The sequence below is a fragment of the Terrapene carolina genome, unplaced genomic scaffold (assembly GCF_002925995.2).
Source record: "Terrapene carolina triunguis isolate 2854851 unplaced genomic scaffold, T_m_triunguis-2.0 Scaffold113, whole genome shotgun sequence".
Classification (NCBI taxonomy): Eukaryota; Metazoa; Chordata; order Testudines; family Emydidae; genus Terrapene; species Terrapene triunguis.
Genome location: NW_020664464.1, coordinates 2,352,127 through 2,375,815, shown reverse-complemented (window position 1 = coordinate 2,375,815; position 23,689 = coordinate 2,352,127). Strand labels below are relative to the sequence as shown.

At 38.3% G+C, this 23,689-nt stretch overlaps 1 protein-coding gene across 6 annotated transcripts in view; it reads left to right on the top strand.

Annotated features, from left to right (window-relative positions):
• The window catches only part of NFIB (nuclear factor I B), a 207,022-nt gene that overhangs the window by 101,781 nt on the left and 81,552 nt on the right, over window positions 1-23,689 (top strand). For all 6 annotated transcript variants that reach the window (XM_024211051.2, XM_024211053.2, XM_024211054.3 and 3 more), the window contains exon 3: window positions 17,315-17,368. In XM_024211051.2, the coding sequence (XP_024066819.1) occupies window positions 17,315-17,368 (54 nt within the window). The remainder of the gene's footprint in view (window positions 1-17,314; window positions 17,369-23,689) is intronic.

Genomic DNA, 23,689 nt, shown 5'->3' with positions numbered 1-23,689 from the left:
TGTTTTAACATTTATACATTTGTACATAGCTAAACAGAGGTAGTTTGTGTTAAGGGAATTGTCATGATCAGTTTGACATTGGCTCACAGACTGCTGTCCATATTTGCCTCCTGATTGAGGTGGGAATATTTCAGTGATAATTTAGTTTGTGTTTCTTGATTTCCTCATTCTCAGAGGATAGTGTTTGGGCATTTCTGAGTATTGGTGTGGAGATAGTTATTTTCTCTTGCCGTTGGAAATGAAATGTGGGAGTAGTGTTACCATATTTCACAATGTTGCCTGATTTTGTGGTGTCTTACAGGAAATATCATCCTGGGAGAGTCTGCAATCAGTTTGATGATCTTGATTACTAATGTTTGCTTTGTGATATTGGCATTGACTCATCCATTGACAATGATGCCTTAAAGTGTTACTGCCCTGCCCTGTGTGTGTGTATGTGCATGCGTGCAGGAACTCAGTTCCGTTTGAGGTAATTTCCCTTGCAGGTTACCAACCTCACTGGGATAGTAATAATACCAATTTTTGGGAATTAAATGAGCTGCGTGTGCAACCATCCAAATGATTATTGTTTTCAGATTTGTAGATGCTGTTTATCAGCATTTAATCCATTTAATCCAGGTGTGGGTCTTTACCACAAGGCATGAACTTGATTTTCACAGACTTCAAGATAGTAAATTGTGTATCAGTGGTCCTCTGTGCTAAGAACGAACTCATCCATTCAGTTAAACTTACTTCCTGATGGACATTAGTGTGGATATCATCGTGTGTGTGCAGGGTAGACTTCCGAAATCTTTTTTATGAAGTACAGAATTATGAGAAGAAGCCACATTTCAACAGTCAACCCAGATAAGTTGACTTATCTATTGCTTATCATGGTTCTACTCCACTAATCTCCTGGGAAGATCTGATCCTAAGAGTTTGCCTCATAATCATATCTCTTGTTGTGTCCCACAATCACTGTCCTCCTTGTTGTGTCTCATTGCTTAATAAATGCCATTTCCTACCATGTGATATTTATTATGCCTGTTTAGCCTAATTTATATTGTATTGCAGCAAGATACCGATTATACTTTCTTTCAGTTGCATCTGTTTATTATTAAAAAGGGTTTGTGATGATAAATTTAAGAAGACAATGCTAATATGGTCTCAAATAGTTTATCTCTTGTACGCTTCTGAAGTATTTGTGTGCCTTTCTCACTCCTTATGTGATATGCCTATGATCATGTGGTCCTCACAATGTTACACACAGCACCACAACCATGTCTTCTGGTAAAGACTGTTCTGAGTAAAAATAGGCTTTGGCAGTTACTGTCTAACAAGCTGCAGGGACCTGTAGACTGAACTTAGTAGAAAGCGTTAGTTTTTTACTCTCATTGTCATGGTAGTCTGGCTTCGTGTGCTGTCTCCATCTCTTGAATTCTGACTTTATGCAGTTATCAATAGCAATGCGTATGGAAGTATTTGATAAAATATGACAGAGAAGCAGTATAATAATGGTAGTCTTTCTAGGAGGGACATAGATATTTTAAACTCCAAGCAGATGAAACGCTTTGTTATGGAGTGTATTTTAACTTTGTGAATGAATTTAATTTTGAGCAGTACTGTGTATAGGAAAACAAGTGCCAGACTCACATGTCACTTTTGAAAATCTTGGCCGAAGTCTATGTTGGCCTTTTTCTTCCTCTCCCAAATTTCCTCTAATACGGACACAGTTCCCTAGTATGGACTAGCTGCTGGCATTCTGTCATCATGTTCTCTGACCCTGCTCTGAGCAGGCCTTGTTAATATCATGGTAAAAATGCATGCTCTGTCTACACTAGTGCCCACATTGTTGCTGAAACCAGTGGAAGTGCATTAGTGTTAATGCAGCAGTGAAGGATTTTAAGAAAAAGGGTAGGGCCATCCCCACTAGAGAGTGAAACATTGTGAGAGATGAGATTAGAACTATGGGCTTCCAGGTTTAGTCAACTAAGCCTGTAGTTCTCAATCTTTATTACTCATGACTCAGAAAACAGCCACAGTTTCTTGGCATGTCCCACTGACATCTTACTGTTTTCAGCCACTGATGGAGGTTTGCTGGTTCTGGATCTGCCAGCCCAGAGCTCAGTGGCACCTTTTAAAGAGCTGACTATTCAGGCAGGGGAGAGGTTTTTGGAAGAAAGGGGTGAGTCAGGTGGGGGAGGGGAGGATGAAGAAGGGATGGGAGTAGAGGTTGGGGGCAAGGTAAGGAGTGGGAAGCAGAGCTTCTCTTTCTTTCACTTCTGCTAAGTCTCACAGCCTGCAGCATTTTAATGAGGGTTTTTTGGTTTGTTTTCTCTTAACTGTGAGGTCTGACTAGTGGGCAGTCTGTAAGATTCACCTGTGGGTCTCACCCAGTGGATTGAGACATACTGGTCTAGGCCATATTGCCTTTCATGAGAGAACTGGATTTTCTCATGTACTCACTCCTATTGATGTCAGATTATTGCCCTGAAAGGTCTCCATTGCCCTTCCCATTTCATTTCTTATAATCACTTAGGGGAATGCTGTCTATTATTCAGCTGTGCAACATCTTCGGGAAACCTATGTGCAGACATAGAAGGATGTTAGTAGACTCACTTCATATAAAACAACACTCAGAGGGAATATAATTTTAACTATTTATAAATGTAAAAGTTATTTACATGACAGGTCGATATTCCTGTTACTTAAAGTATTCGATTCTCAGTGATTAATGTTGACAGTTTGAAATCAAGGTGATTTCTGTTTGAATAGAAACCAGAATTGTTTAAAAACAGTGCTGCTACCTAAGTGCAACTGAAGTCTCGCCTTGGGATTGCAAACTTTTCAAGACTGCACACCAGGCTACTCAGACAGCACAGACAGAGTGACCTTACCCTGCTGCTCTCAGGCAAATGTTCAGCAGCAGCCACTCTGAAAGGACGCAGGGTTTGAAAGCTGGCTATGACAATAAGAGATTTTTTTAAGGCAATTTGTCTGTGTGTGTTGTGGGGGAGGGGAAGCAAAGTGTGAAATGTTTGCACCTGAAGCAATATCGTCTGGTAGAGGTCTATTTTGAAAGGGTTTGGCATAATTAAAATGTGTACAGCCTAGTAGCCCTTGTGATGTACACTGTCTCACCTCACTTCTTTGGGGCAACTGGTTTAACTCATGTGAAAAAAGGTATAAAGTTGCACAGCCAAAATTATCTGTATACATACTGTATGTATGTGGAACTCTAGACTATGTATGATTGACTATAGACGTAAATATGGCAAGCTGAAACTTGAATATGCAGTTGCGCTGCAAATGGAGGGAGCGGGGATGGTTACTATTGTTATGTGCTGAAAATAGATTCAGCATGTAAGCAATGGTGTTTTAGCTGTGAAACCTTTTGGAACCACCTGAAATTTTTCTGTAAGAAAATCACATGGTGAAAATGCTGTTGCTATTTCTATTTTTCAGGCATCTGTTCTTCCAGCAATGCACAAGTGATTTACTTGCTCCATTCCCATTAGAGTTAATCCCCCACAAAGCCCTAGACCTGTCTGAGTGTATTTAAGATAACCTTTATGCTATATACGTTTATAATTTCAGTATGTATAGCCCTCCACATAAATGAACTCATAAAAGTAGAAAGGAATGTTTGGGGTAAACTGTGCTGTATCCTTATCCAGCAGAAAGTTGTTTCATAAATAAAAAAAGGACTTTTGAACTGTGAATGCCCTTCTCACAGTTGTGAAAGATGAGCTAGTTGTAGTAGTTACCTTCCATGTCCAAATTTATTCACCCTGGAGCCATAATATATGTCTGGGAACCATTAGGACTGCCCCTTCTCCTCCTCCACCCTGGACTGTAATTTGAGTTTCTGTAGTAGTTTCAAGGGGGTTGGGTGTTTTTTACAGCTTTACTTTTATGTAGCTACAGGCAACTCAGACTTGACAGAAGATTTATCAAATCCTATTTTTGTGGAGAAAATATAATTAATTTTTGGGAGTAAATCCATGTACATTGTTACAGATAAAACCATCCTAGATCCCATTTGTTTCTGTCTCCCCAGCAAAATTATGTTACTTTGTGTCTTTCAATACCATGTCACAGAATCTGTTATATAATTCTGAAACTTTAAATATCCAGAGATAAAGTGGGTGAGATAATATCTTTTATTGGACCAACAGTGCCAGCAGGAGTTTGATTCTTTCCTACCAGGGAAAAGCATTAGCAAAAACTGGGTGGCTCAGTAAAGTGCCAGGTGCTGGCAGCCCACCAGATCCATTGCTAATCTTCCCTGGGGGCCAAATTCTGAGGTCCTTTACTTAGTTTTCACTGAGGTTTTTACTCAGGCTGATTCCCTTTGAAAACAATAGGAGGCAGTGAATAAAAACGTTGTAATGATCCAGGGTTGATCCAGAAGCAGTGTATGCAAGGGCAGTGCAGGGGCAGGCACTTCTTAAAATACTGGCCCAAGAACTATAGTCTCTAGTGCAGCATGTGTTAGGACTTGAACATCTTGTACTTAATGTATTATGAATTAACATAAATGAATGACACTATGATATAAGGAGACTGTGGGGAAAACATTTTTAAAACGTGCTTTTGTTTAAAACTAGATAGACAAAATTTCAGCCAGAAAACAATTTTTTTTTGACAAAAAATTGTTTGACTCTTTTGTAACTTGTAGGAGAGCAAAAAAGAAATGGAAATATTCTGCTTTTAGTCATGCACAGTACTGTATTTGTATTTCTGTAGCTTAAAACTGCAGGTAATGGACACATACCTTAGGATCTTTTAGATCAGTGGTTCTCAACCTAGTTAGCATGGTGGGCTGCATATGTACCTTTCTGGGTGTTTATGTGGGCCACAGCCACACAATATATGTACTACCTGTATGGCCCTGAGCTATGTGCTAATTGGGCTGTAAGCGGCTCGCGGGCTGAGAACTATTGATTTAGATGTTCATTATTATTATTTACTATAAAATGCCAAAGTAGACAGACAGCTGATCCATTGAGGGTGCTGATTTTTCCATCAGTGCTATTACTTAGAATAGATATTACATATTAAATGTGGGAAAATAAAGAAGGTGCTTGTGAATACATATACATTACAGGTGGTGCTGGTACTGACACCTGTAGTTAAGATTTATAAAATATGTATTGATTTAAGTTGAGGGCTATACTGGCCACTTTGTGGTCACGCTTGTGGCACATAGGGGAAAATATGAGTTTCTCTACCTCTTCCCATACTTGGCCTTTTATGTGGAGATGAACGGAGCCCTGGAATGGAACCACTTGTCCAACCTTAATTACTGAGTGGTAGGATAAACTTAAACAACAGTCCATATGTATTTGATCCACCCAATTTTTAAAAAAGGTGTAAGTGGAAACTTTTCTCAGCAAACTCTTTAGTCTTCCCGAGCAACACTTTTCTTTCTCCTCCCACCTTTTTCTTTTGAAGTGATTAAAACATTTATCACCCTTTCACCGTACATTGTAATAAGAACAAGTCTTTTTCTCTGTCTCACATCAAAACTTGCATCATAACTCTAGATTCTTTGTACCAAGTGCTTATGAGCTTGAGAGGAGATACAACATAGTTTTGGCATCTTCAGGGACTGTTTAGCAGAAATCAGAGTCTTAATAGGAATAATGAATCAACCATTGAAGTGAATTCTGAGTTTCATTAGTTGCAAAGGCATCAGTATGTGTGAGGCCTGAATCTCTACTCTTTTATACCAGTTTTAGGCCAGTTTAACAGAATCAGGAACATGATGCTTCCTTGGACATGCTACAAGTACAGGCAAAGAAAATCCTGGAGCTTTTAACCTGGGAGGCACCTCATTTATAATGATTTTGACTCCCAACAAAGACAACCTTGTGGTGTATTAGACCTCTGTGGTCTGGATGGACTCTCCTCTGGGTAGACTTCCCAGTATCATGGGCCCTGTGCCCTCTATAACTTCAGCAGATGCTCACATAATAAGGAAAAATGTAACTCATCTATATTAAATACTGTGTGAGTAATGCATAGATAGCATGTATATATAATTTATATATTATATTGAGTGTGAAATATCTACAGTAAATCAGAACACTTTTGCCAAAAACAGTGTTAAATAAAAATCTGCAATTTACCGTCAGTCGTGCTATACTTTACTTCTGTTGAATGTAAACAGATGCAGTGCTAGGACTCTAACATTCCAACTAGATGTCCTAGAGATCAGAAGTTGTGCCCATTCCTCTCAGCAGTCTGAGCTCTGCAAGCCGAGTCAGCTGACCAAGACTCTGAGACTCACTGCCCTGGGTTTTATTTTTTAGTGAAGAAAACTGATCTCACAGTTGTATGATTATCCTCAGCCTAAAAATAGTGTCTTTACTGTCTTATGTAATGGAAAAATGTTATCCCATGAACACTTGTTGCTCAAAGGGCCCAAAATACCATTCAGTGGGTGAAATCCTGGCCCCATTGAAGTCAGTGTGGACATTTCCAATGACTTCAGTGGGGCCAGGTTTCACCCCACGTCTTTAGTTGATCATATCACACAAAAATAAAATACACTTTTTGTGTCTTTCACAATATAATGGCTCTGCATGGAAAAACTTAGTAGGTGAAGGATGTATGCAATTTTGGCTCTGCTACCTTTCTGTTATTGTATCTGAGAACATGGCGTATCTCATTAATCTGTATGTTGCGCAAGGTTTTTATTTCTAACTCTCTGATTAAGCCTTTCACTGTGATAGCATTCTAGCTCATATTTTCCAAGTGCTTCCTTTTACACTACATATCAGACTATAAAAGATTTCTTGGTTCCCAGAACAATTGTACATTACAAAGTGTCGCTGAAATCCACGATATCTCCCAGATGGGAAAGATTATGCATTCGTATCTCATCTTTTCCTACTGAATCCAAAAAGTTTTGGAAAGAAACTTTATTATTTCACATTCATCCACATGTGGCAAGATATCTACATAAATCTCCCATAAAGTACCCGTCAAAGAAGAGATCAGCCAATATTATGAGCTATAGGAAGTGTTGATTTCAGACCATGAAAGAAATATAAATTTTTTAGCTTTTGTTTTGTTTGATTGTATCCTATGCAAAAATGTATCTTATAAAACAGCAGGAGAAAGTCGTTCAGTTTCCAAAAAGAATAACATATGGGTCTTTATAAATTGTATAAGAAATATTTTGAAGAAATAAGTGTTGTGATTTATTTTACATAAACAAATGAGGGAATTTAAATTAAAAAATAAATCTGTACACGGAACATAAAGCTGAAAAGTTTGCTTATTACTCTTTTGGTTCTAGTAAGTGTTTCCTTGAATTTCTTTCATCTATAGGAAAGCTGGATTTACTCCCAGTGTTCCATTTCTTAATTAGGGAAGTGTAAAAACTAAACAAGGGCTGAGTCAGTTAATTAGTTTAATTGAGATTACAAATGAAAAAAACATATTACATAATATTGATTTAATTACTACTTTATATTTACCTATTTAAAACACTCTGTAGAAAAGTTAAGAATCTTGACAATGACCAGTTTGGTGACTTTATAGCAGAAGGCTGAGCTACTGCTAAAACAGGAAGTGAACCTGGGAGTGAGTCATGACCTTTGGATTTCTAAATTCCCTAAGCAACACAGAGATAACATACTCCATTAATGGTGTTGGTGGGGAATGTTTTTCCTTTTTTTCCCCCCCCCCCCCCACTTGTGGTTGCCCCGAGTGCTTTTTAAAAGATCCACGAACACTAAAAGTCAGAATCATTTCAAAGTTAACATTATAGCTCAGCAGTTATAGTACTATCATGGAACAAGATAACGTGCCCAGCACAAGCTGCATGAGTTCCTTACAAGTACCCAATTGGCTCCTGAAATGGTGTGTTCATGTTAACCAAACCTTGCCTTCTCTGAGTCAGTTCAGCATGTCTGCCAAAGGATCTACTCCTTAATTCTCATTACAGCTCCCTGAAGTAGGGGCTAATGATAGGTAAGCAAAAGGGAAGGAGGCAGGGAGGTAGTTGGCTGAATGGATTTTCACTAGGTCACTGGTTTGAATATATCAGTGGTCTGTAATAACTGACTGTATTATTTTTGTGGTTGTTCAGTGTACTCAAATGAGTTTGATGGTTATATTCAAATTTCTAGAAGGCAGGCCCACAGACTGACAAATACTAAGACCATTTCAGGATATAATGGATGATACATGGTCCTTTCACAGCATGGTTGAGGTAGATTGGCAGGTCAGTGTTGTGTGGGTAACACTGAACTGCTGCCACAAGTGCTGTGGGTAAATGCCTGACTTCAATTCCTCAAGGTGTATGTGAGCACTAAATTATCTGTAAACATTTAGAGCCAGATCCTGATACCCTTACTTACTCTGAGTAGTACCTCACTTCAGAGCAGTCCTAATGAACTCAGTGGGGTCACTTGTGGAATAAGAGTATCAAAGTGAAGTCCTTTTAAAAGAAGGAAATGATACAATGGAAGAGATGGTCTCAGTCTCTGTCTGTGAAATGGAAGATGCCCATATTGATATGTACTCTCTCTGAAAATATGTGAAACTCCCTCCTGCCAGCACCCCATTCACACAAACCAACCTCCTTGCTTTTGGTGCTGCTGTTTTGTCCTTGGTGTAAACTGTAACACATACAGTAATTGTCTAGGGGTTCCCAATAAAAAAAAGAAAATCATAGTCAACATTTCACAATATTAAGTCTGGTAATCAAATTTGCAGTGAAGGCAGTTCCAAGGAATACAGTGGCCTATAAAAAGTGAGAAAACAAAAACTTTCCCACACATTTACATACTTATGCAAGACAAGGGAAGCTTTACACAATTTTTCAATGTCAGGATTTATGATGTTATTTTAACAAACATTTAACAGAATGAAAATAAAATGTTGCCCAACTTGTACAAGTGATAACCAAACTCTTACATCATGTGAACCAGTGAGGACAATGCTCTTAAAATTTAAGCTGCACAGTGATTTAGAATAATCAGGTGTAAAACTGATAACTTATGCAATAAAAGAAATTAATTCTGGAAAATTAATTAGAAGACTCTACAAAGTTTATCAGTTAGCTTCTTGAAGTGAAATGCCACAGATGTTAGAAGTTAAAGATCTAGCAAAATTAGAAAAAGAATAATAAACAGTAGTCTTTAAAAGCAGACTGTTGAAGGAATGAACGTTTGTTTTTCTTTATTTCATTTTAGCTGGTCATATTGTTTTCCTTGGTATTTTTTGCTTTTTGTTGCTGTTTCTCTCTCTCTCTCTCTCAAGCCCTCTTACCCCCTGCATTTCTTCTGTCCCTAACCTTTCCCCTCAATCATGCCTACCATTATAATCTAAGCTGTCAGATCTGTCACTGAAAGGTAGCAGCTACATTGAGAAAACCAGTTAGACTGGTTCAACAGCTACACTAGTGTTTGCTGTCTGCAATGGCACGGTGACACTAGAGGGTGACATTTGGGGATGCATTGGTACTTTTAGCCTTTCTCACAGTATGTGCAGTCACAGTAATGTCTCTTGCACCTCTCAAGACACTCACCTACCAGTTATGTATAGGCCTGAATAGAGTCAAGTTGGTTCTTGGATGGTGTCAGATCTGTCCGTTCCGTGTGCCTCACCATATACCCCAGCCTCTAGAATAGCAAAGAATGAGAGAGAAAGATAAAATAGAAAACATCACTTTATGTTTATATTTTATAATATGAATTTTTTTCACAGGAATTCACCTGAAAAAAACAGAGGAGGGAAAGGAAGTCTTATGCAGCAGTCACTGCTTGCAAATGTATTTACACACATGCACACACAATGCAGTGTAAAAACAATGGAATAAATGAATCAAAAGAATAAAATCAATATACCTACAGTACCTCACTGAGCACCTCTGCCCAAAGGCAACAGTGATTACCATAGTACGCTCTAGGCCCAGAGACGGTCTGACAGTAGAAGCTTTTGACCTTTCATCATGGCATCTGCTATAGTGAGAGCATAGCAAGGTATATCTCCTGCTCCTCACAACATATGTGTATGTATGTGTGTGTGTGCTGTGTGTGCGCGCGCGCGCACAAGACAGAGCCATTTGAGGAGCAAACAAAAAGGTGAGCAGGTGCAAATAAACTTTAGGCATCTGGTCCAGGGAAATCCAAGAAGCTGTGCCTGGAATTGTACAGTCGGTACAACAATCCATAGGCCTGGCAATGGTATCGGGGGAGAGAGAGAGTGTATGTGTGTGTGTGTGAGAGAGTGTGAGAGAGAGACTGGGTTGGATGGAGGGGAGGCATATTGCGTGCACGTGAAACAGGATAACTAGTGTGGATGTACTGCACTATAGCAACTTACCCTACTTAAATAATAGTGGTGCAAGATGTAATGGTGCAATTGTCTAGTATAGACAAGGCCATAGATCCTTTAGACATTCATGACACATTGAGTAATTTTAGTCCCAACAAGAGTTATACGTCTTCTTTATTTTGGCTGCCAGCTCCTGTCCTCTGTTGTTGCTTTTTTTAATTACTCTGAAATCTTCTGTCACCATTCACAACAGTTAATTGTATCAGTCAGGGATTTAAGGTGGTAATTCAACAGTTAAGGTCTTGATCCTTGCAAATATTTATGCATGTGCTTAACTTTATTCACTTTGACTGCAATGGGATTACTCTCAGGTATAAAGTTAAGCATGTTCATAAGTGTTTGCAGAGTTTCAAATCTTGGCTGAATTTTGACGTCACTCCTCACCCCAACACTCACAAAAGAAGCTCATTGCCCTGAAATTTTGCTTGATTAGTCTTAAACCAGAGGAGGATTCTTTTTTCTTTGAAACAAGTTCCGGAAGATGCTTTTAGTTATAAGATATAGAAAAGATATAGTGGATTTTTTGTTTGATTTTAATTTGTTCTACTAAACTTTTTTCCTACCAGAACTCAAAACTGTGCACCAACTGCAAAAAGATTAAAAGCACAAATTAGTTCATTGTGGAATGTGGACATAACTGTCATTTCTGAAACACGGTGGAATGAGAATAATCAATGGACTCTCATACTTGTTTACTATGAACTATAAGATAGAGAGATTGCCCTGTAGCGTTGGAGAAGTAATGGTAAAGTATTCCATCAGGAAGTGAAGTTGAGGTGGAAAGTGTTGCTACACTGTCTGACATCCCATGCATTCCCTCCCACCCTCTGCTTGCTGTGACAGATGGGAGTCGGGGAGAAGACGACAAGGTGCTTTTCTTCCTGTGTTCTGGCCTCCATTGTCACAATCCTCCCACCCACTCTACTGTAGCGGGTGAATTTATCTTGGATCTGTTAATTGGATGTGTACTCTTCCTGCTGCTCTTTGGGAGAGGGACCATAACTCCCCCCCCTTCCCAGAGGTGGCGTCTAAGAGGAAGAACAGCTTTCTTTTCACTGCATGGGTGTCTAACAACATTTTCACTCCCTCGGGAAGCTGGAGATGATGGCATGTGGTGACACTTCCTCTCTTCCCCAGTAGGGAGGAGCGGTATCAATGAATAATCTTCTCTTCAGTCCCTGAAGTGGGACCCAGCAGATCCCACACAGCTAGGTTCAATTTCTTAGCATTTTCTGAGAGTTGCCTAAGTCCAGACAGAATGAGCAGTGCTCCAGTCATCCGGTTTCACCGGCAAATCTGAGAATGTGGGAATACTGATCTCCCACTCCAGGGCTGAGGCTCCAGGGGGGAAACATACCAACACACTTTGACTCTTGTGTTTCATGCTTTCTATAGAAAGAAAATTTCCAGATGGAGAGAATGTAAGGTAGAGTCTATATGGATAAAAATCCTGAGTCTTAAGAATTTAAACATACTGCCGGCATGCACTTCAGAACAGTGATAGTGAATATAGTGAAGGCTGAGAAATCTTAGGGTTGCAACAAAATCTACTGGAACAGTTATAAAGGGTAACTTATGCTATCCAGAGATAAATGGTGTTGTTTAGCCATTGGGGTAATGATTTCTCAGTACCATCAACCATGCAACAGTTAATTCTGGAGAAAAGCAGGGGAGAAGCTACATCTGATGTAGTTGTGAGGAACCCACAGGAATCAATCCCAGGAAGCACTGTGAGTGTACCGAGACAATAAATAATGGGAAATCCATTATAATTAGCTTTGAGACATCTATACAGGAGAATCAATCCAAGGGCTAGTGCTGTGAGACTGAACTTTAAGCAGGGTGACTTTAAAAAGACCCAAAAGACTGGTTAAGTTAGTAAGAAGCAGCCTAAAGGAAAAAGTTAGAAAATTCAAATCCATAAAATCCGCATGGAGGAGCTTTTATCTGTCTGAATAAGCATACTTACGCATGAATGTGTGTATTTGGTTGCCAAAAAATTTTATATATATAAATTTTTTTGGCAACCAACTTGAAGCAAATACACACATTCATGCATAAGTTTGCTTATTCAGACAGATAAAAGTTTATATATATATAGTTTGGCTTCTTGGAAAGCAGTATATTCATGCACAGAATTATTTGGTGAGAATGTGACAAGACAAAATGGAATCTAAAATCAGCTAGTAGACAATAAATCTGGCTCATGTCTGTCTCCATCAGTTGTGAAGGAAACCCTGCTATTTTTAAATCTAGAGTCCATGAACTTAGCCAAATAGAATGCTCTTGTGCAGAAGAGAACAAGAAAAGATTTTTAAAAGTCTTAACATTTACTATGCCTGCTTACTTTCTATGGCTCTCCCTAAAGTCCTCAATCCTCCTTTAGAAAAGCAATGCTTCAGTAACTCTTTTCAGCCACTGTTTCTGTTGATAATGGTTAAGTTATTGAGTTAGGAACTAAAAACGTATCAGAGGCATGATTCTATTATACTTTGTACACTTTTACCCACCTGTGCAAATCAGAAGGGTAGCACTTTGCACAGGTATAGGGGCCTGATCCAAAGCTTATTGAAATCAAGATAAAAGGCACTGGAGGCCCCATGTGTTCTTAGACTGAACACAAAATTCAAATTAAATACTTGCACTCATTCTTTGCAAGAACCTATAGTCACAAATATGTTAGTAGAATCAATTGGTCAAAACACTATGAATGAATAAATTTGTAAAAAATCATGATTTGGCAATAGACAATTAACAGAGTAAAAAGCTAAATCATGATTTTATGAATTGTAATGAATAGGTCAACCACGTCTATCTGCAATTGTGGAAAATTCTATAGTAATCTTGTTTTAATATTGGAATTTTAAAAAATAACTAATACAAAAAAATAAAGTTTAAGAATCCTGAAGGTAGCCACATTGGCAGGAAGTGATAGAGTAAGGCTAAAGGCAAATTGCTCTGCAAGAACGGAAGAAATCTCTGTGTGCATTTTAGTGAATGGGAACAGCATGAGACTTTAAAGGTTATTTTCAGGTAGGGCTCAAAGTGAAAAATTCATCCAGTATAAAGTCTATCTGAACTCCCAGCTACCCCCCTCTGTACTTTGTATTTATCTGCATCTGCCACCCAATTAACATCTCATTTATCTACACATCTGCAGTGACTTTACCCTCCGACCTCTGCTATGTAAAACCATTAATCCTATGTGCTAGCTTTAATTTAAATAATCATAGACCGCATTTGCAGAAATAGAGAATGTATATTAGAATAATTCTATACTTAGGACCAGATAGTCAACCGTTCATATCCATTAGCATTTATTTGCACAGTGGAAGAAAATCCTTCATAATCTGTCCACTTTCAGCGCCCCCCCGCAAAAAAAAGTTGGCATTACATTGAAACGTAGCTGATTTAAGTATAAATATCATTGTTTTATATTTTTCAGAATGATTACATAGCATCTTACCAAAAAACGACATGCAAACACAAAGTATATGCATATTATGCAAAGGACTACATTTAAAGCAACATCTGAAAAATATTTTAGGCAGTTCAGAAAATCTTCCAAACGTTAAGAGCTATAGACGGGAATACAATACACAAAAGGACTTTGATCAGTACTAATTATTAGTAATTGGTTATAAAGTGCTTCTTGTTATTTATAAGGAACAATACCATATATCTCATTATAGGTTTATTCAAGAAACAGTGGCTTCTCTATAGTAACATCATTCAAACCACGTAGTTCCTCTACAGTCAAACACTCTTTCTTATCATTAGTTCAAGATGTTAAGCCAAAGCTTCAACCTAATGTTTTCTGATCAACCAATAACCTAATATAGCTAGAAATACTAATGAAACATTAATTCCAACAAATTTAAAGACAGTCCAGAACATTAATATTTTTTTCCTATATGCTTTGGTAATGTAGATTAGGCCTGTAAAAATATAAATTTGGAAGAAGAAAAAAAATTCAGATCCCCTTTGTGACATCACACCACTTTTGTAACTAGTTCCTGATCTTTTGGCAATGAGAAAGTAACAATGAAGGGATGGTATAAAGAAGTATTAAGATTCACTGCTGTAGAGTCAAAATGGAAAGGTATCTGATAACTTGAACTCCAGTTATGTCCCTGGGACTGGTCTATGGAGGAGAACTTCCATGCACAGATCTATCTAATCCACACAGAAAGGTGAGTTGGGAGGGTCTTGACATCAGTGACAGTGGATCATCAGGCTTTGGCAAACTGGTGGTGGGTCTGGGTGCGGCATTTATTGTCTCCCTGGCACCCAGCAGAGTTCCCAGGAAAGCTAAGAGTGGGTCTGGGGGCAGCTATGACCAAGGGAGTTCTAGGTGTCCCAAGCTGCCAGAGAGTGGAGGGCAGGCCTGCAGGAGGTCCTGTGTTCCAAGCAAACCATGGGAATTCACAGAATTTGGGGGGGCCTCACCCTCATGTCCTTTGTGCTTGGGGACTTTAGTTCTGTGATGGAAGAATGCAGAAAAAAATTCCAAGACAAAAAGTTAATGGTGTTTCCTGTGTGGGTTCTGTACAGTTGGGAAACTATCACATCATATGTAGATAACGAGGAATTTAATTTTTATTCTAATGCAATTTCTAATAGCATTTTTATATATCCATTTCTTCTAAAACTTTTGATAACCCTCAGAACTCTTGTATTACATGAGGTAGCATTATTTTCTGGTGATTCAGTTTTATGGTATAGATTACCTACTAGAACTTTAACAAGCACTGTACAGCTTTAAGTCTGTATTTTTACTTCTGTGGGTTTTTCCCCTTATATTTTCTTCTATAGAATCAGCTTATATAAACTAAATAAATCTATTTTAGATTCTGACAAATCAAACCATGCCTTCTTGTATAGTAGATTATATATATTTTAGTGAAACCTTAGATAGTGGTAGAGGAAAGGATAATTTATCAATCACTCATCTTGCATTAAGAGCTCTTGTAGCTTTAAAGAAACGTGATGGGGACTGAGAGACAAGAGAGGTCTGTTTTTCCTTTAGTTTGTTAGACATTTTAATCTACCATTCACAGATACCTGAATTAGTTTGGGAGAGTTGTTTAAATACAATGTAATGATCTTGCCCAGCTAAAATATTAAATTGCCCAAGATAGGACCTGTGGTGAGGGTGAGGAAATTTTTTTTTAAAGCCTCTGCCCATCTAATATAATCTGACCAGAGAAAAGAAGTGACTTCCAACCTCAGATAGTTTGGCAGAAGAAGCAACAAGTGAGGAAACAAACCCATCTCAAGGCCAAACTAGTAACTGCCTTTGGAAAAGCAGAACAAGATAGAAATGTTCTAAAGCATCTCCAGCGATGGAACTGTGGGGGGATGGAGGCAGCCCCCGTAGCTATGGAGGAAGTGTCCCCTGTGTTAAATAGGCAGGGCTGGCTGATGGGCAGCCTATGTACCAACAGCAGCAGCAGCTATGAAGGCAAATTGGGTGGATTTTGACCCTCTTCCTCCTCCAGGCATAAATATATGTCAGAATTTTATGTTTAATAGTAGCATGTGCAATGACACTAGATATTTTAAAATGACAAGAGTTATCAGCCCTCCTGTTTCCAGATAAAAGCTTGATCACTTGCTACTGGCAGTGTCAGGAAGAAATTCCCCCACATGGTATGTTGTTGAATATTTAAGTTCTTTTTGGATTGGGGTACCACTTCCTCTGAAGGATCCTGCATTGGCCGCTCCGAGGGGCAGGACCTATTCTGGTATAGCAATTTCTATGTTCCCATGCCATACTCTTGTACACCTATGCTATTACTGAGTAATGCTGCATAATAGGGCAATGATCTTTTTTTTATTCAGATTATGAAACTGCTGGCATTTTTAATCTATATATATAGCAACAGATTGAGGAAAGGCTTAATCTTGAATTAAAAAGGAAGTAGAAGTACCTCTGCTTTAGTTTCCTCTCTTTCCTGTATTTAAGTTTTCTCTGATGTTGTATTTTGTAAGTGATATTTTGTGGTGGTGGAGTGAGGGCTCTTGACCAAATATCATAGCCATATAAATGTTTAGGGAAGATGTAACTTACATTGCTGCTGTGGGAATGTAGCAAAGAATAGTTATAATAATTTTTATGAATGAGGATTGTATTTATCATCTGCTACATATACATCAGATTGCATTCTTCTCTTCATGCTTTATGCACATACATCTAGAGCAGAATGCACTTCGTTTACTTTTCTTCTGTAGCTGTCAATGTGGATATAACTAACAGACAGGATGTGGGGTTTGTTTTTGTCACTTTTGGCATGCTACATCTATTCCATTCACAACGCCCACTGTAGGCAGGACAAGAACACAGGAGTTGCACTATATCAAGTCAGACCATTGGTCCATCAGATAGAGTAATTTGCCTTCAGTAGTGACCAATGCCTGATGCTTGAAAGGAGTACTCATACCAGAGTACTCCAATCGTCCATCTAGTCCATTATTCTGTCTCAACTGTGGCAATACCAAATGTTTCAGAGGAAGATGTAAAACCTGCTACCCAAACTCACCTAGCTACTTATGCAGGGTTGCACATATGGGAGGATGGAGGGTATTCCTTCCTGACCTGTTTTGATGTCTGCGCCCTGAATATTTTCCTGGAGGGCATTCTTCTTCAGTTTTGGTTGATCAGCCATCCTGGTTGATCAGCCACCCTCTTTGAGCTCCTCTGAAAATAATATTAAGCATTTCTCTTCTGGTTCTTGTCCTTTTTCTGTTTACTACCCCAATGATCTCTAATTAATATTGGTTTTCTCATACTGTATGAACTGTGTGTATGTAACCAGTTGGCTGTCACACAATATGTTTCTACAGAAATGCCTTCATGTAGAAAGGTAGGGAAATGACCTTATAATTAAATTAATACTTTGTTCTTAAAGAAGCCTCATAAGGATTGTGAGAAACTTTCAAAACAAATTATTAAAACATTTCTTTGATTTCTTTGTAGATTCTGGACAATCAGGAAGTCCAAGCCACAATGATCCTGCCAAGAATCCACCAGGTAAATATGAGTTCCAGGACATGTGCAATGTAACATTGTTTGAGAACAAAGATACTACTGTTAATAGTTAAAAGAGTGCATAATTGGTCAGCAACCTATTTTGCACTGCTAAGTACATATAATCAGGACACACTGTGATTATATTAGCTCTTTTGAAGTGGCAAATTCCTTGATTGTAGTTTCATCAAGATTCATTTAATCACAGGAATTTTTCTTTCTGTTCCTGCTTCTTAAAAGTTAATAAGTGGGGGCTGGGCTGAGGGATAGGAGGCAATATCCTGAATCACAGTTCTCTGATAACCCTCCAAAGGCTGAAGTTATTGCTATACCAGGGCAATAAAAATATTGCTCTGTCTTTAAAGTTAGTGACCAATTCTACAAGAATGTTTGTTGCTGCAATTTTATTTTATGCATGCATTGTAAATATACATATGCTTAGTTTATAGACAAGGTTGTCAACTCACAGTAATTTTAAAAGCTCGATTGTTAGTAGTTGGGTTTCCTTTAAGTGATTCCAGTGATTATATGTGAATAGTCTCTACAAGAATTTCACTAAAAATAAAGGAATCAAAAGAAAATCAACACCTAGACTTTGCTTTTCACATTGTTTAGGCCAAACACTAAATATTTTGATGTAGTCATTCTAGGGCTGAGAATGGGCTATTCCATCCAATGTCTGGTAAATCTGCTTCAGAGCGTCAATCTTGGTTTTTAAATAACATTGGTTTTGTGTAATTATTCACAGAGTAAGACAAAACAAGTAATATCAGAGTCCTCCTCTCCCTAGGATTTTTCTTTGTTGGTCATGAGAGACACCCCTCCAAGTGAAGCATTACTGTATCCTCTCATTTCGGCCCTTAGCAGAGATGTCTGTCTGGAATGAATTTAGGGTTAATGTCATTTGCTTTTTTTCTGATAATGGAGTGAATCCCAGCATCAATCTGATCAAGAGCTAGCTGGGTGATGTTGGAATGTTGCATGTACATAAATATTTTCTGGATGCAGATGAGGAGCAACAACTTACTCTGGAAACTCTGAAATGGTTTAGTATTAGGTGTTGATTAAAACTGTTCTTGTAGCATGTTGCAGTATGGCCGTCGTGTGTGACTGAGTAAAATGGGAGAAATCCTGGTTATATAATGAAAAAAAAAAAAAAAAAAGGCAAATTAGTTATATAACATAAAAAGCAAAAATAAATACAGGATAATCTGTAAATTTTTAAAATTTACAAAGCAGAGTACCTCGTATAGTATGAGATTTTTTTTTGTATGAACATAGATTTCTAGCTGAGGATCATTTTGGTTTACATTAAAGTTTGAAGCCTCTTTTGTTGAGAGACCTTGATACTGTTTCCCTCCAAGTTTTGTGGGATGTCTGATTTGTTTTTTATTTCACTACAAAATACAATGTATAGCACAAATTATATTATGTGGTGCTTTAAAAATGCAAAAGCAACAACAAAAAAGCTTAAATTCCAACAGCATGGAAAGTTCTTCTAAGTCCTTTGCTTTATTTTCCTTGAAGAAAGTTGGAGTTTTCCAAAACTCAAATTGTTGAGCCTTAGAAAAATCTTTTAGTCTAGTCTCTAATAAAGTTTTAATAATCTATTTGTGCAAGCTCCAGAGAGAATCCAAATGTTTTTGTAATCCTCTTCTGCCATTTTTAATATATTTCTTGTGTATGTGTATGTATAATCATAATAATTAATTAATGCGACATTAAGATTGAGAAATCAATCAATACAAAAGTCAGGAAGTACAGATTTAAAGACAAATGATTGACTTTATCTCATCCTGCTTATGTAGCCATTAAAGTATGGGTCTCTTTATATCATGGCATTATTTATCATAAACCACAACAATTATCACAAAGTGGAATTTGTTTTTCAACCGTACATGGCTGTATGTACTATTGTGTACTGTGGTTTAATACAGACTCTGCATCTGTGCTGAAAAATAAGAATTTTGTTTTCAAAGAAAAAACAAACATTTGTGAAGTGATTATAGACATAATGGACACAAAACAAAGGTGTTATCTCAAATAAAACTGATCTGTATGATCAAATATTGATGTATAGATTATCATGATTGAAAGCTCTTTGGGACACAGATTCATTTTATTGTATTGTGCAGCGCCTTGCTTAATGGGGCCTTCATCTCTGGTTGTGGCCTGTCATTTCTACCCTAACAAAATAATAATAATAGACTGTTAGTATAGTAACAAGTGTAAAAATTGTGTTGCAACTAGTCTTCCTTATGTCTAATTTTAAGAAGGAAAAGTGCGTACCTTATAAAAGGTAAAGTAAAGCTATCTACTCTTAGAAGATAATGACTCTGTGAAGGTGAGTTTGAAACAGCTGAGGACTTGCTTCCTGGTCAAGGGAAGAAGGCTGAATTAGGACTGACAATCTCTACATTCCCAGTTTACAAGAACTATAGTGCGGGCTAAGAACCATAGCTGCAATCACATAAGAAATAACTAGGGAATCAGCAGGGAGACGTTCCTGCAAGCGCAAGATCTCCCCCGTCATAGGTCTCTCCCGGCCTTGACACCTATTCCTTTCCTTCTCTCTACATTCTCTTCTGCCTTCTTCCCTCACCCCACCAAAATCACCCCAGCATCATGTAAAACAATAGTTTTTAAGAATGAAAATTAAAGCTTGGATCCATATCTGTACATAGGCTACATTGTATTACATGACAGTATATAAGGTATTCTTTCTCTATATCATATGTGCAAAAGAGGTGAAGTTAAGGATGATCTTTCAGCCAAGAGCAAATTGAAAAAGGAAAACAGGGAACTCAGCATTAACTACACTGTTTGTGACCAGTCAACATGAGGCTATAATTTTTGTATGTATCATTTCTTTTTGGTTTTAGGTGATCCTACACTGAATAAGTTCACTGTACTTATCTCAGTTACAACTTGTGGACATAATCCAGCAATAAATGTCCATGGCCTGCCAAGTTGTTCAGTCCTTAGGAAGTCATGGATGCTGGCACTATGTCAGGCCAGCCTAGCCAGAGGAAAGGTTGATCTGGCTTGGAAGAGAAATAACAAACAAACCTGCCCCTCCCAAACTTCTGCAATATGGAGGGGTGGACGTAAGTGACTGTAGGGAAGGAGTGCTCCTGTAAATGAACTAGCTGCCCCTGACAAATAGAAGGCTATATCTTGCTTCACTTGAATCCTTTCCTCTGACTACAGAGGAGGGTTGGGCAGGCATACATCTGGGTGTCATCTGCACATTGATGATGCATGAACACATAGACATTGCACAGTTTCCCCATAGGGTCTTATGTAGTTGTTAAAAAGAGGGAAGAAAGCATTGAGGCTTGTGGGACTCTACAAGACTATACGATGTAATGAGGAGAGGTTCATCGCTATGAGATTTTTCAGAGAGGAATGACTGCTGTCCCACTGCCATTAAACCTCAAATGTGTTTCATTGGCACCATATAGTCACTGGTGTCAAAAGCCACAGAGCATATTAGCGCAGAGGTTTGATTTCTGTTCCAGGCCAGGAGAAGGTTGACCATCAGTGCCAGAAGGCCCATTCCTGTATCATGTTTTGATCTGATGCCTGGATATGAAGGAGCCAGCATGTTGGCAGAGGATAGGTGGTGTTAGAGTTTGGATGCCACTACTTTCTTAAGGATTTTGCCAAGAAAAAAGAGGTTGGAAACTGAGTGGTAGCTGGCGAGGCTGCTGGTATTAAGAATGGGTTTTTCTAGGTTTGGCTAGACTACTGTGTTCTTAGGGTGTCTGGTAATTTGCCTTCTTAACCAAGAAGGGAAGGCAACACCACTTGCCAAACAAAAGACCATTAAGTGCACTTGCTGGAATTCTTTAAAATGTATTCCTAAAAATACACTGAATGTTTTGATAGTATAATACAGCGTTAAGATTGTGTAGCTTGCGGTGGGAGTGGTATGTAGCTTTTGTAGCAGGATTCCAGGGGTGTCCTCCTTTAAGTTCTATTTTTCAATGTCTTTCATGTGGTACATTGCAAAAGCACCAAACTTGTTCTTTAGAAGTCTCTTTGAGTCTAGTTTTAAAGGTCACCTCTCTGCAGGGATAGTTTTGCAATATCCAAAAGAGACAGATGAACCCCACCCAAGTCAGAGACTTTCTTGGTCCCCAAATATGAGTTTGAACACTATTGTAGTATATAGAGCTGTTAACGCCCCTTGCCATCCACTCTTTCTTTCTCTTTGTATTGGATTCATAGCCTAAGGCAACCTCAGATAAATGAGCCAAACCTTAAGCTCTAGTGTCCATTACAATATATACAGAGACATGGAAAAGAGAAGGTGTGCGCTGAAGAGAAAGGACATGATCCTCCATTAAGTTCATATGGGAGACATGTAAAAATTGCCAAGGGAAGTGAAAAGCCCTAAATACCCAGAAATATTAATAAAAATGTTGCTATAAGCACCAACCCCGACAACTCCAGTACTGTATTTAACTACCGAATCCAGGCTCCCTAGTTCTGTATAGAAGCGTTTCTGGAGTTTTTCCATTCTTACAGATTGCTGGATGAGGTAAATTGTTACTCTCTTTGGTTATTTAAGGCTGCTGGCTAGCAGAGTTGATTTACTTGTACATTAGTATCAATATTGCTGAGTGGTTATTATAAGTGTAATTATTGCTGTGGCCTGCAGAGCTTTTGTATGGGAGTTTTAAAAAATGTTAAATAAAAATAAATAAATTAATAACCAGCAATATTAACATAGCAAAATAGCTAACTATTCTATTCTTTCCTCCCCAGGTTCCTGGGATATGGAAATTAAATCAAATGCAGGGTTGTCAATAAATTTTGAGGACCCAAGAAAGATGGGGACTGTAGGAAAACCTGAAGGCCGGGAGGGAATGGAGACCACTTTCTATTCCTATTAGTGCTGGCAGGGCAAACCTCTGAATATGCAAATATCTCTTGTGGCTACAGAGCCTACCAGGCTGTCTGAGCACTTCCTTGGGTCAGCAGCCATGGGGACTATATTCCCCTGGATCAGGCCCTAAATCCTTTATAATAATTTCTCCATTATTAGCCATTTAGAAAGAAGAATTTGGTGATTTCATTTTTATAACATACAGCTTCAGAATTTATCTTTGAAGAACAGGTGATCTCAGCCTTTACAAATCTTTTCAAGATTTAATCAGCCAATTTCCTTGAGTTCGGGTGACTCTGAGCACAGATGGTTGCTTTATTTTTATTGTATTGCAAGTTACCCTCTTGTGGGTGAGGAATTGACCCTCTAATTAATAGGAATAGAAGAGAAGTTTCATTGTAAAACTCCCCTGCCTCACCACTGTAAGCAGCTTTTCTTGAGCAAGCAATGATGCCATAATATTAGTTTAGGGTATTAGGCAGAATTTTATTTAAACAAACAAATGCTATCAGAACTGTTTTGAATTCGGCTTTATCAACTTGGGAGTGAATATTTTAATATGTATGTGCTTGCTTCTTCCTGTGTGCCTGCAGCCATACCATCTCAGATTGTGATCTTGATCAGTTTAAAGTTAAGCTTCAAGATAAGTTGCAAGGATTGGGTTGGTCAGGGCTCGACATTTTTTGAAACTTTCCCTTCCCAGAATGCTACAAGTGGTAATGTCAGTGATGGAGGGCATATTTTCACTTGGGAGGAGGGAGGAAAAAAGGTATGTTCTCACTCAGGTTAGCTAACCTGGGTTAAAATAGAAGTGAAGACATGAGAACTCGGCTATTAACTTGGGTTAGCAGCTCAAGTTTAACCTAGGCTTTAACTCACACTGCTAACCTGACTTAAAAGCTGAGTTGTTGTGGCTTCACTACTATTTTAAAATTTAGCTAACCCAAGTCAAGAACATACCTTTTTCTCTCTCTCTGAAGACACCCTGAGAAGGTGATACTCTTCTCTCTGAACCTCTCAGTACTGTACCAGTGTTGCAGCATGGTGTTATGGGGCAGTGTGCAGCTGGAGGGTGGCATCTTTAAAATGAGGTCTTGACAATGTATAATCTTCATCAATTCCATGACACTTTTCACAAGAATAGGAGTTTTAGCCTGTGAATTCCCCCTATATTTTCAGCTGGTTATGGTACCCTTACTTTCTAATCTATTCTTTAATGTTGCTGTGTATTGTAAAATTGCTACTGACTTTTACTCCAGAGGTGACCACGTTGATGTGGTGGGTAAAATGATTCCTAGTCCTATAGATACATAGTCTAACATTTTTCAAAAATAGGTTCCTAAAGTTAGACTGCTAAATTCTTATTTAGGCACTAAATCAGTAATCTTGATTTTTAAAGTGCTAAACACCTAGCTCCAATTGACCCATTT